The following is a 13030-nucleotide window of genomic DNA, read 5'->3' as shown; positions in this document are numbered from 1 at the left end:
GGGGATTCTCAAACTACCAGAGAAAGACAAAGAAACAACCAGAGAGAAAAGCTGATACTGATAAACTCATTTGAGAAATGAAACAGCATTTCAAACAAGGATGATGACTATTGGAACAAACTTTCCAGTGATGTTGGCATGGGCTGCACGTGTCTTAGAGCCTTCAGAGCATGGCCTTCTCAGAGACAGACTTTAGTTGCACACAGCACGCAGACTTCAACATGGGGGAAGCCTGGGTACAGGGTAACAGCTATTTATAGCTTAATATACGAGGTTCAACATATAAGCCCCTTTTGGCTTCGCAAATTAATATCTATTAATCAACTTAAAAGTTGATGCGTTAGCAATTCCTTTACTGCTCATTTCAACAGAAAGATTCAATTAAAATGCTTTTACAAACCTAAGTCATATTTTATGCTATCTGAAAAGCTAAACATACTATGTTGTCTGCGCATCTGTGTAAAGGCTCAACTTTTTATACACTTGCACAAATGTCTGGGTGACCAGGACAGAAATCAGTAGTGCGTTTAAAAGACAAGTTAGGAAAGTAAAATTAGCTAAGTAAAACCAAATTAATTTAATACAGAATATACTATACACATTAATATCTGTACTGGCTACATTAGTCACTCTCATATCTAATTCAATACCTACTGATCCTTTTGAGTTTATCTATTGCTGCCCCTGGATGTGCCTCAGAGCTAGGATGAAGTAGTTAAGTGCAAGGACACAGGCATTGAGTCATTAACTTTCTACTTAGTGTTGTCAAAATAAAACTCTAAATCACACTAGCTTTATGCCAAGGTAGACCCTGATCTCTTCACTACCTAATACAGACATTTTAACTTTTTTTAGCACTAGTTTTACCCAGTAAGCATGTGTTTGAACTTTTTTTACCCTGGAGAATCAATTACATTTTTCAATAGCAAATACCATAATCAAAATGCTCTATTAAATAGTATAAAAATGTCTAGTGAATTCTGTAACAATTATATGTATTTCAGATTCCTCAGTCAAAAGAACATGGTCCCTGCTCTGAAGACTTTTCAATAGAAAAGATGAAAAACCTGTTGGGTAGGAAATAAACTATTATTTTAACATAACAGGAACCACAGAGAAATTAAGGGTTCAATTCAGATGCCTAGTGCCATTTGACATACCCTAAGATATCAAGGACATCCTCGTGATGGCGGCAGCCATGCAGGCATCCCTGTGTCCTTGTGGAGCCAAGCTGGGGTCAGGCAAGGGTAGCCTTGGGCATCAGAACTCAGACAAGGTGTCTAATTTTAGGCAACTGAAGACTTTGCAATGATGTCCCATGTAGTCTGAGAAGCCATGGTAGAGTCAGGAGTTGAATTCATATTTCTGAATTTTCAAACCAGTCAGTACCAAAAGCTGTCTTCGGCTGGGAGATAGGCTGGTATTATTTTTCTCTCCTAATTTGCATATTAGGTATATTAGAGAGTTCCATAAATGTCCTATATACTTCTGTTTCTGTGAAGCAACATTAGTGCAAGAAATGAGGAAATTGTCCGACAGAAACTGCACCGTAATATTACTACTTATCTTTGCTTAATGAAGCATATCATTAATCATAACTCTCCTATTTTTATCATTATCGTCTTATTGGTCCTCATAAGAACATGCTATCTGAAAATATCATGTTTCTGCTTCACTGAACAGATGACAAAAATAAATGTCATTCATTATTTCTGCAGTATGGACCTAGAACTTTCATAAAAAACAATTCACAGTTTCTGTGAATTATTATACCTTTATCATATAATAACACATAGTTATATTCCAAAAAAAGAAAGAAAGGCAATACTTCCTCTGAATCAAATTACTTAGCCTGGCTGGATAGTAATGAAGAATTTATATTCAAAGGAGCATGGCAATTAGGGGCAAGTTATACCAGCCTTTTGAGAGGGAGCACTTCCATTGTACATCCTGCTGATGGCTATGCGATCCTAGAATCCTTCACTAATTGTAAGAATGTGATGTGGAAGCTTCTGTCTCTGTTGTAAAAGTTTAAAACATTGAAAAGCTGGGAATTGTGGCTTTAAGTATATGTACACCTTATAAACCACAGCTTTTCCCTTGTTCTCTGCCAGTACATAGAGACTTACATTGGAAATTTTAAGACTGGTGTGAATGTCATATGAATGGAAATGTGTAAGCAAGCACCAGAAGAAACACCAGAATGAGGCTAAAAACATAACCTGTATTGATAACCAACAACACATTCACAGCAGTAAAACTGAGTAATGTATTATTTTGCCAAAACCAGAAGGTCTGCAGTCTCTTAAAACAATGGTATGATGACTTGTCAGCAGAAGACCGTATGCTCAACAAGAAAGGATGTCAACACAGACACAGCACATAACTTGTGTCATTCCTTTCCTTGTGAGACAAGAACAGCATTGTCCTAAGAATATCAAAAATGAGGAAGCACAGACAACAGGCACCAGACTTGCCTAAAACTTACAGAGATGAAAGTAAGCAAAATCATGAGTCAAAAGGATTATCCTAACTGTTGGGTCCTAAATGATATAAAAGACGTGTCTAAAAACCAGTTTGTTGTTGTTTTCAGTCAAGATGAAACAAAAAGACGTACTGAGAACTTGATGGGTGGCATCTCTTGTCCATCTTCTGTGTCACATACAAGTGATCATGACCAAACTACCTAAATCCAGACACTTTGATGCTTGTATGTGGGTGTGAGAATGCGAGTGAATGAAATCAATGAGAGAATGTGTCTGAGTGGTGAAAATTAATTTACTTGGAGATTTTATAAAAAAATTACTAACATCATAATGTCTCATGTAGAGTTTTGCTGCGCTGGTTTCCTACAGTTAGAGGACAGAGAGGTGTGAAGGCAGACCTGAATAAGGAAGGAAATATTAATTACCTCAGCATTTCCTCCAATAATAAATCAGCTCCTCCAGCTTTTACAAGTCTTTATACTACAACCAGAATCTTGAACTAATGAGAACTAATGCTTTTACCAAAAAGCATTGGTATAAACAAAGAAAAATACAGCTGCATTTACTCTTTGATGTGACAGGATGTGACATGCCATTACACAACTGCATTTCCTACAGCATTAGGATTATATTTTGATGTGCCGTGGCCAAAACAAATTGTTAAAAAGTCATCAAAGTGAATTTGAAAATTGAAAAATAATAAAATAAACAATAAAAAACAATAAAAAATAAACAAATCAGATTTCTCAAAATATTCTATTGTTACCAAAGAACTGGCTTACTGGGATGACCAGAGGTTTAGTTGTTTCTTAGTGTTGAGGACAGTGCAAACATCCATGACTAAATATTAAAAGGTCTGATTATCTAATTGCTGGCCCACTATATGAAGCACAGACTGAAATACTGACATAAAACAAAATGGAAGCATCCCTAGAAATATGTAAGGGCCTTGCTATGAGTTACGTGTTATGAGTTTCAACCTTTGCTAGTAGCTCTAGTGAAGAACTTGTGCGGAGCTTCAGCCAATTTTTTACTAATTTGTTGGGTTTGTTTTTATTGTAGGGTTTTTAAGCAGCATAATCCTGCACCAACCGGTAGCATGCAGAGGACCCAAAACGGCTTCTGTTTTATTCCTTCAACGGTTGCTACTTTGCTGTGTGTCCTGGTTTCAGCAGGGATAGAGTTAATTTCCTTCCTAGTAGCTGGTACAGGGCTGTGTTTTGGATTTAGGATGAGAACAATGTTGATAACACACCGATGTTTTAGTTGTTGCTAAGTAGTGCTTACACCAGTCAAGGACTTTCCAGCTTCCCATGCTCTACCGACTGAGAAGGCTGGAGGTGCACAAGAAGCTGGGAGGGGGCACAGCCAGGGCAGCTGATCCAAACTGGCCAAAGGGACATTCCATACCATGTGACGTCATGCTCAGTACATAAACTGGGGAAAGCTGGCCGGGGGGGGCCGCTGCTCGGGGACCAGCTGGACATCGGTCGGCAGGTGGTGAGCAATTGCATTGCGCATCACTTGCTTTGTTTATTAATGTTATTATTATTATTATTACATTATTATTATTGTTATTATTATTTTATTTCAATTATTAAACTGTTTTTATCTCAACCCACGAGTTTTTCTCACTTCTACTCTTCCAATTCTCTCCCCCATCCCACGGCGGGAGAGGGAGGACGAGTGAGCGAGCAGCTGTGTGGTAGTCAGTTGCCGACTGAGGTTAAACCACAACACTGTGACAAGAACTCACAGCTAGGCCAATAATGGTCCAGAGAACAAATCAAAATGAATGGAGTTAAGAGCATTATCAAATCAATTTCAAATTGATCTTTACTGTTGTCCTGAATTCTTGTTGCCTGCCTGCCCTCAGTTCTGAAAGAGAACAGAACGTAATGGACAACAGCCAACCCAGTGAGGTGGAGCAGCCAACGATGACATCAACTGAAAAACATGACTGGACACAGTAGGGGGACAAATAACACTTGAAAGCTCAGGACACATCTGCAGCTAGCAGCACAGCTATAACCTCAGAGGAAAGAGAGAGAAGTATCTCTCACCAGGATATAAGATAAGTAAATATCAAGCCTGGTGTACATCAGTGACATAACCGTGCCAAAAAAGAACTTGGGCTGGCAAACCTGTGATTCTCTAGTCATTTGTGTGCACCAAAAAAACTTAACTTGCACATGAAAGACTCGAAGAACCAAGTAAAGCCAAAAAAACCATGATGTTAAATATTGCTGTGGATCAACACTGCAATACACCTGGGCAAATCTTACATCGTTGATAAAAACTAAACTGTAGGGAATGGGCCTTTAGGTAGAACATACCAATCTCAAAAAGGCTGCATGAGACAACCTCCTCCAGCCATAGCATATTAAGTCTCTGTGCAGAGGCACAGACAAAAGAAGGGGAAGATGAAGGAAGGACCTGGCAAGCAGGTCAAGGGAGGTGGTTCTCCCCCTCACTCCACTCTCATGAGACCCAACCTAGAGTATTGCATCCAGTTCTGGGATACCCAGTACAAGAAAGACATGGACCTGTTAGAGCGGGCCCAGAGAAGGGCCACAAAAATGGTCAGAGGGCTGGAACACCTCTCCTGTGAAGAAAGGCTGAGAGAGTTGGGGTTGTTCAGGCTGGAGAAGAGAAGGCTCCAGGGAGACCTTATTGCTATCGTTCAATATTTAAAGGGGGCTTATAAGAAAGATGGAGAAAGACTTTTCTCCAAGGCCTGTAGTGACAGGACAAGGCGCAATGGCTTTAAACTGAAAGAGGGTAGGTTTAGATTGGACATCAGGGAGAAATTGTGTATTATGAGGGTGTTGAGACACTGGAACAGGCTGCCCAGAGAATTTGTGGAGGCTCCATCATTGAAAGTATTCAAAGTCTGGTTGAATGGGGCTTTGAGCAACCTGATCTAGTGCAAAATGTCCCTTCCCATGACAGGGGGGTTGCAACTAGATGATCTTTAAAGGTCCCTTCCAACTCAAACCATTCTATGATTCTATGATTCTATGAATCCATTTCTAATAGCAGACTGCTGCAGAATCTATGCCGAGTCCTCCTGCAACCTTTGTCTTTGTGGAGACGTAATGTCTCTATTCCTGGTACTGCAATGATGGACAGCTGAATTTTTAAGTGAATGACTCACTACAATCATGCAGAAACATGGTAATAGGGTCTCACTCAGTTGTACCCTAATTTATCATATCTTTCGCCTCATGTCTTTCTACCATTGCACGGACAGCTGGTCTGGAAAGCAAGCTATTAATCAATCTCTGCTGGTCAGAGGAGGCCAGTAACAATTCTTATTCAAATCATTTAGGTTGTCATTCACATTTCTCATTTCAGCATGCATTTAATCTGAAAACACTGGTCTTCCTTCCTTGTGCTTTACAGGCACTCAGTGCTCACTGTCAGACCCTGCACATTCACAGAGTCCAGCTTACAATTCTCTGAAGCCAGAGTTACTAGCAAGGGCTTATGTCCTGACAATGATTGCCTAGGTAGCAACAACGGTAGAAAAATAGTAATGAAAAGAGGAGAAGGAAAGTGGAAGGAATAAGCAGTTCAGCAAGAGGCGTCAAGAGGTTCAGGCTGAGATGGAAGCATGGACAAACCCAAAAGGAAGAGAGATGTGTCTGCCACTAGCGCAAAATTAATGAGAGAAGTTCTGTGAATAGATAAGTTGCAAAGGGGAAAGAAAAAAAGGTTAAAATTGGTAGAATCTCCTAAAAAGGGAGATAATGAGAAATACTGTCTATCAAAGGAAACACTCAAAATGTTGTCAGGATAGAAAGTGATAGCCAAGCAAAACATCAGACAATTAGTAAAGAGTAGGGCTGAAGCTATCAGTAACACCAGAGGCTACTGAATATCTGAAAAGGATAAGAGTGACAGAAATTCCTACATTTAGTCAGAAACTGTGGGAAGAGACATTTCAATGAAAATGTTGGTGGAAGCCACAGTGAAAGATAAAGTCACAGAAAATGCATAAGGGGTAAATGGCTCATATTATGAGTTTGAAGGTGAGGGAAGGTGAGAGGAATTCACTTGCTAGATGATGAGTGGACAGAAAGCTGCAACTGATGGGGACTTTCTGAAGATAAACATTCCTGTACTTAGTACTTACACCTAAACAGGTGCTGCCTTAAGTTATTGGGGTGGGTGGTGGCCTCTTGAGGCAGGTGGATCAGAAGCACAGATGGCCACTGGATGGTCAAAGAAAATAAGGTTTCAGGATCTGCCAGAAGTAAAAAAAGAAAAAAAAAAAGAAGAAAAACAAAAAAGGAAGGAAAGAGAGGGAGAGAGAGGGGAAATGAGGGAAGGAGTCACTCGAGAGCTCCAGCAGCCAAGAGAAGGAAAAGTGGTGTATGGAAGAGAACTGAGTGATTAGTAAGATATCTCTGTTTGTTAATTTGAATCTCAGCACACTTCACATGGAAGAACCAGGCAAGTGCAAACAAAGAAACACTTGTGTGGCATGAGAACAGAAAGAAAGGAAGGGGAAACCAGTTCTTGGCTGTAAAAGAATGAAAGCAGATGGGATCGTGCAATAATAATAATAATATAGGAACACGCTTCAAGGAGTAGATTACAACCAAATCTAGAATAGTATAAAAATATCTCAAATTATATTTAGAAATATAATAGACAGAACAAGAAATAAAATATCAAGAATATGAAAAAAAAAAATCTGTCAATTTTTTACCACTGAAATCCCAACAGATCTACTACAGAAATCCAACAATTTTTAGAGGACAGTATTAGTAGTGGTATGACTTCTAATTGGGAAGACTAAAACTCTAGAGACCAGCTTCAAAACAGCTGTGAGTGAGCAAAGATGCTCTAGACTCCCTAGAGGCACTTCAGAGGTCAGCTCAGATCTTGGTGGATTTAATCATCACCTTATGCCATGTTTCCTTCTCTCCCTTCACTTACAAGAAAGCCCAGGATAACAGGATTCCTGTTTTGGCACTTATTCTACGATTTTGGGGAAAGAATTAGGAATAAGCTCAGCTCCCTGGAACAGCAAAAATCACAGGGTGGGCCTTGTCAACAGATGCTGTGCAGTGCAATTTCAAACAGGGCACAGTCACTTGAATTGCATTTTCCCATATAATTCCTTTCACCTGCAGAGAATCATTAGTAACTAAATTATTAGCTTGAATCAAAGTGGAGAAGTTGAGCTTGCTTGAGACTACAACTGATTCAAAAGTTCATGAGTTGGCTTTCCTTTCTATTTGTTGTTTCAAAATTTGGAAAATAAGCTTAAAGCATATGGGGTTTTAATTAATTAATTAATTTCTGCCATTCTCTTTGGACAAAGCTATTTAGACTAAAGGAGAGAGTTTATTCAGGTAAGAGTGTGACATAGAGCATCTCCTGCGCAGTAAAAAATTGGACACTGGCTCAAGTGTTGAGGTGATTATTCATTTAAGTGTGAGGTGCTCTAGCCAGCAACAAAAATTGAAATTATCACTGTACCCTTCCTAATAAGGAAGAATGGAATTTCTGTCTATAATTTCCAAAATGCGCAATATAATTAGCAGTATTAAGATTGAAGCATTGCCATCGAATAATGTAAAATACGAATGACATAAACAGAAGAGGTTTTTAATCATGAAAGATGATGAATTTTGGTTCCCAGCTACTTAATTTATAACAAATATGACCCAGCTTTTCAGTGCTTTTATCTGCTTTCATGTCCGTTAAACAAAATTAAATTTCAAATTATTCTTTGTCTACACATTCATATTATTGAATGACACTGAATGTTACAAACTATTATTATGGCTGGTTAGACAATCAAACTAGAATTTTCCATACATGCCTACATTCTGCATGGCAGAGACCTTGAAGCAATATTTCCTGTAGTTGGAATTTTTTTATGTACACAAAGATTATGAAGCAATATGTTTTTTTCTTACATAGAAATAAGGAATATAATAAAATGTGCCATTGTTCATACCAACTACTTTGTTAACACTAAGACTCAAAAAGTAATTATAAAAGTAAAGCAAATAAAATCTAGAAAGAGAGCATTTAGGACAAATACTACTCACCTGTTTTTAAAATACCATATGGTATGTATGCATTACATATCCAAAACTAACTTCAAATACTGCTTAACACCAACATACATTACTGAAAAATCAACAACTGAAGTTTTCACTGTCAACATTAAAATAAACCATCTGCATGTACAATTACTATGACAATGTATCTCAATCATTTTAGATTCTTTCATAATATATTTTTACTACTTTTTTAGAAAACAGACATATCACTGTCAGTGAATATGAAATATTCAGAAGTACTGCTGGTCATTATTAACTTTAGGTAAAATACAACATCCTCAGTAAAACCTCAACTGTACTAAACACAAAGTAAAATTACCTAATTTTTCAGGTTTTCCTTTAAGTGTCTGTTTTCTTCTCTAATGATCGCTGATGGACTTTGGGATATACTACAGCACTTATATTTATGCTATTAGGTGTATTTAATCTACTTCAGTGTTAGTGTTGCTGAAGTTTTAAAAGAAATATTCACTAATGTATTTGATATTTATATAGCTTGTTTCTTACAAAAATCTATAATCCATTATAATTAACCAATGATGTCATTAGTCTATAGTGACATTACATTATAAAATCAGGGGGAACAGAAAGTTATAAACTGTCAAGATTTATATTAGTTATATTACATTATATTAAGTAAATGCATACCTCCACAGACATCGCCGTCCACATTTTCACACTGTCGATCATCACATTCACAGTTTTTGCCATGAACTCTGTTGTCTCCTGGAGGGAAACAACTGCATTGGCCACATTCACATCTCCCTGTAAGAATAAGCAATTGTTGGAGTCATGATTTCAATAAAGTAAAATAAAGGAAATAAAACCCCAAACTTATTCTACACCCTACCCCCCAAAGACAAATTACAAGTCACTCTGTATTAATTAAACTACGCACATAAACATTATTAAAAAAAAACCCCAAAACTAGCCCTCTTCCATGGCAACCAGAAGCAAAGTATATCACTGTTATGTCTTGGTGGAAACAGCAACAATAAGCAATCATTGGCACTGTATGTTTTTAATATCTCAACTTTGCATAAGAGCATGTGCCAGAGCTATGGCACATGTTTAACTGCATAATTAACCTCTATAATTGATCTAAAATATTTAGCACATACCTCAGAAACTCCAAAATGAATGTGATTAGAATTAAATAGTCTATGCACAGGGCTATCTAAGATACTCTCTAGTCATGTAGAAAAATAACTCCTCAAATACTCTGTCAGGCATTTGGAAAGCAAAAATCCCTATGATTTTTCCTGTCTAGACCTGAGGAAACACAAGTCGAAAGCACAACCTCTGTCAAAGTCTTCCCTTCCACCAACCTGTTCACAGGACAACTCCCCAGAGCTTAAAGGGGGAATAGACTCAGCCAAACACCCACAGATATTCCACTCCAAAGCCCTCAGAGCAGTGAGTATTAAATGGTCAGATGTGAAAAAAACTAAGATCAAGGACAGTCTTATGTTGCACATATATGAGACAGACTCAGTTCAAGGTAACATTGGTTTTGTTATTTCCTAACTTCGAAGAGTTTGCCTCCATATTTTTTAAATTGTTTTAATGCAATCCTACTGTGAAAACGGTCTAAATATGACACAAACTGTGGATCAAAGTAATACATTTGATGGGCTTGGGAAAAGGTATTGTCTGTAAAAAAGGACCGCCAGAGACATGGATTAGAATGCAGAAAAGCCTGTTCCTCTCAATCTAATTTAATCATAGCAGCAGTGAGACTCAACCTGGACCTGGACACTGCTCTACTGACTGCAGAACCCAAATTTACAGTAGGAGCAACTATAGCTACAAAGCAAAAAAATCCTCCAAGTGCAGCCTTTCATTATGTAACCAAACAGTTCAGCGTGCACAATACTTTTTCAACATTTGCTGAAATGTTTTGCTGAATGGGAAAGGACTGTTAAGGAGAACCTTAGTGGGGCTTTTCTAACTGTAGGTTTTGTGACAATAAAATCTTTTAAGTCAACATACTGCCAGGTCATTGTTAATCTATTTTTCTTTCAACTTCTAACCTAAATTTGTTACATTTGATTTTTCAAAAACCCCAGTCTACTTAAGTTGGAGTAGGGGGGGATCTTATTACTTATGGAAAAATTTCCAGCTCATTTTATAGCTGCCATACTCTTCATCTTCCCCAGCATCAATGTACATTGCACTTTTGAGCTGACATTCTATGTGCCAGGATTCAACCTAGAAGGACATTTTATGATCAACTTAAAGTGCAAGAATCTTAAAAAAGACATGCTGATAGAGAGAATTAATAGCAAATACTTCATGATACCTTCATAATATACATAGTTTTAAAACTATGTTGCATTGGCAATTATATGAAGATATTTGTTCCAGAAAGAAACTTATTACCTGAAGTGCATCTACCACATCACAAAATACAGTTGTATTTGGTAATTATGTCAACATTTAAGATATGATTGTCCACAGAATGATTGACGTTATTTGCCTGCATTCTCTAAGCTACAATTATTTGCCAAGGACAGTTACATTAGCAACTGGAACAAAATCATTTCTTAGTACTTAAATATACAGAGACTTTTAATGAGTCCAACTTGTCACTATCTGGGGCTCTCACAGTCTCTTTCTATGCATCCACTTTAGACAAGCTGGCTATTTTTACAAAAATGTCACATCGCAGTGTCCCAAAGCACAGTCAGTCACCCATAGGCAGATAGGTACCTGACGAACAGGACCCATCTCTTGTGAAGACTCTATAAAATAAACAAAAGAACCATCTTTAACAGTGGTATCCTGGTCAGCTAATGCTATAATAAGGAGGATGCCTGAAGGACAATAAAATCAGTTTAAGCAAGTTGCTTTGAAGAGAGGAGTCAGCAGAAATGGAAAATCCTCCAGAGGGATGAGCAAAGGAGGGTTCTGTAATGAGGCTCCTGCATGTTCTGTAATTAAGTATTACCTTCTGTAATGCTTAATTTAATAACTCAGAATGACCTAAGAGCCCAGTGGCTGGGCACTTGCACTGGAATGGGAATAGGTTCCTCTCAGTCCCTGCTGCAATTAATATTTATTCATTTTAATTAATGTGCAACAGTTTCACCAGCAAAAAACCTGAGGAATATCCCATCCCTAGGCAGACAGGGCACATCTTTGTCATGTAAGAGATGCAAGCTCAGGTTGCCTTCTCAAAATCAAGCACAAAGGGATATAGGCCCTACTTTCTCAATCTTCTCATCTTAGCTAATGAAGAAAACACCAACCCCTATATTCAAAAAGCCCAAATTCCTTGTTGATATCTGTGCCTCGTGTTTTATTTTGTCCTGGCTCCCACCTAAGCTCAGGGTATGATTTAGATCATCTGACTGTGGACCTCAGAAGAACTGAAAATGTCTTGAAAATGGACAGAAAACTCAGTCAGTAAGTGCTCTGGAAAAGGAATTCACTGAGCTATTTCTTTACTTTTAAATATTCAAAGATACAGTTATAGTAGTTTAGTACACTGCTGCTGAAATGGATACTCAAATTATTAGTTCATCATTCCTCTTCTTTTACAAATGTGACAAAATCAGCACTAGGAACATAAGAAGTGAATTTAGTGGTGTCACTAAGTGATTGCAACTTCATACTGGCTTAAAAAGGATACTTTACCTCCAAAAGTACTGAGATTTTGGTTAGATTATGTAAGGTGGGCTCACTCTGTGGAGATAATTTAACAGAGAATTAAAGTCCTTTTGCTTCTGAACAGCTAACTACATAGGATGTAGCAAATGTAAACTTGAAAAGCTCAGTTTATCATCATGTAGATAAACACAAAAATTAATAGCATTCTGTAACAATAAACTTCAGGTTGCTTCCCTGGGAAAACCAGGAGTAGATATTTGCAGGGCAAGCTTGCTTCAGCCATACTACTACTTTGTCAGATGTAGCTGCTACTGAAATAACAGAAGCCACACCTTATTCTGTGACCTTCTTCTCTTAGTTATTGTGATAAAATACTTACCATAGAAATTCAATCATTCAAAAGTAATTTGAAGCTCACATTATACTGAAAAGGGATCAGCACTTTACTAAACATACCCTTTCTTTGTCTAGAATAATAGGTTTACCATAGCAACCTGATTATAGAGGGAAAGCTACTGCCAAACACATCCTAAATTCTCTTTAAATTCCAGGGCATACAGAAACAATTAAACACAGAAGGACTATAATATTCTGCACCTTCTCAACCGTCTGTGCAAGAGCTACACTTTATGAGCAAAAAGAAACAAGTTCACCTCAGATATTTTATAGCAAGTGGCTTCCTCTCCTCGTCGCTAAACAGGGACAGTAAATTTCATCGTCTGATGATTTCAGATGAAGGAAGCTTTATGATGGAGGTTGTATTAGCTATTAGCATTGAAAAGCGTAACCTAGTTATTGCAATGCAAGATTCCAAAAATAACATAATTATACAAGACATTTATTTGT

General features: G+C 37.7%; 1 protein-coding gene across 1 annotated transcript in view; it reads right to left on the bottom strand.

Annotated features, from left to right (window-relative positions):
- The window catches only part of ITGBL1 (integrin, beta-like 1 (with EGF-like repeat domains)), a 156580-nt gene that overhangs the window by 12931 nt on the left and 130619 nt on the right, over positions 1-13030 (bottom strand). The window contains exon 8 of the mRNA XM_009333337.1: positions 9221-9337. Coding sequence (XP_009331612.1) covers positions 9221-9337 — 117 coding nt within the window. The remainder of the gene's footprint in view (positions 1-9220; positions 9338-13030) is intronic.

This window comes from Pygoscelis adeliae, unplaced genomic scaffold (genome assembly GCF_000699105.1).
Source record: "Pygoscelis adeliae isolate BGI_AS28 unplaced genomic scaffold, ASM69910v1 Scaffold48, whole genome shotgun sequence".
Classification (NCBI taxonomy): Eukaryota; Metazoa; Chordata; class Aves; order Sphenisciformes; family Spheniscidae; genus Pygoscelis; species Pygoscelis adeliae.
Note: the sequence above shows the minus strand (reverse complement) of the source record. Positions and strands in the feature narration are given on the sequence as shown.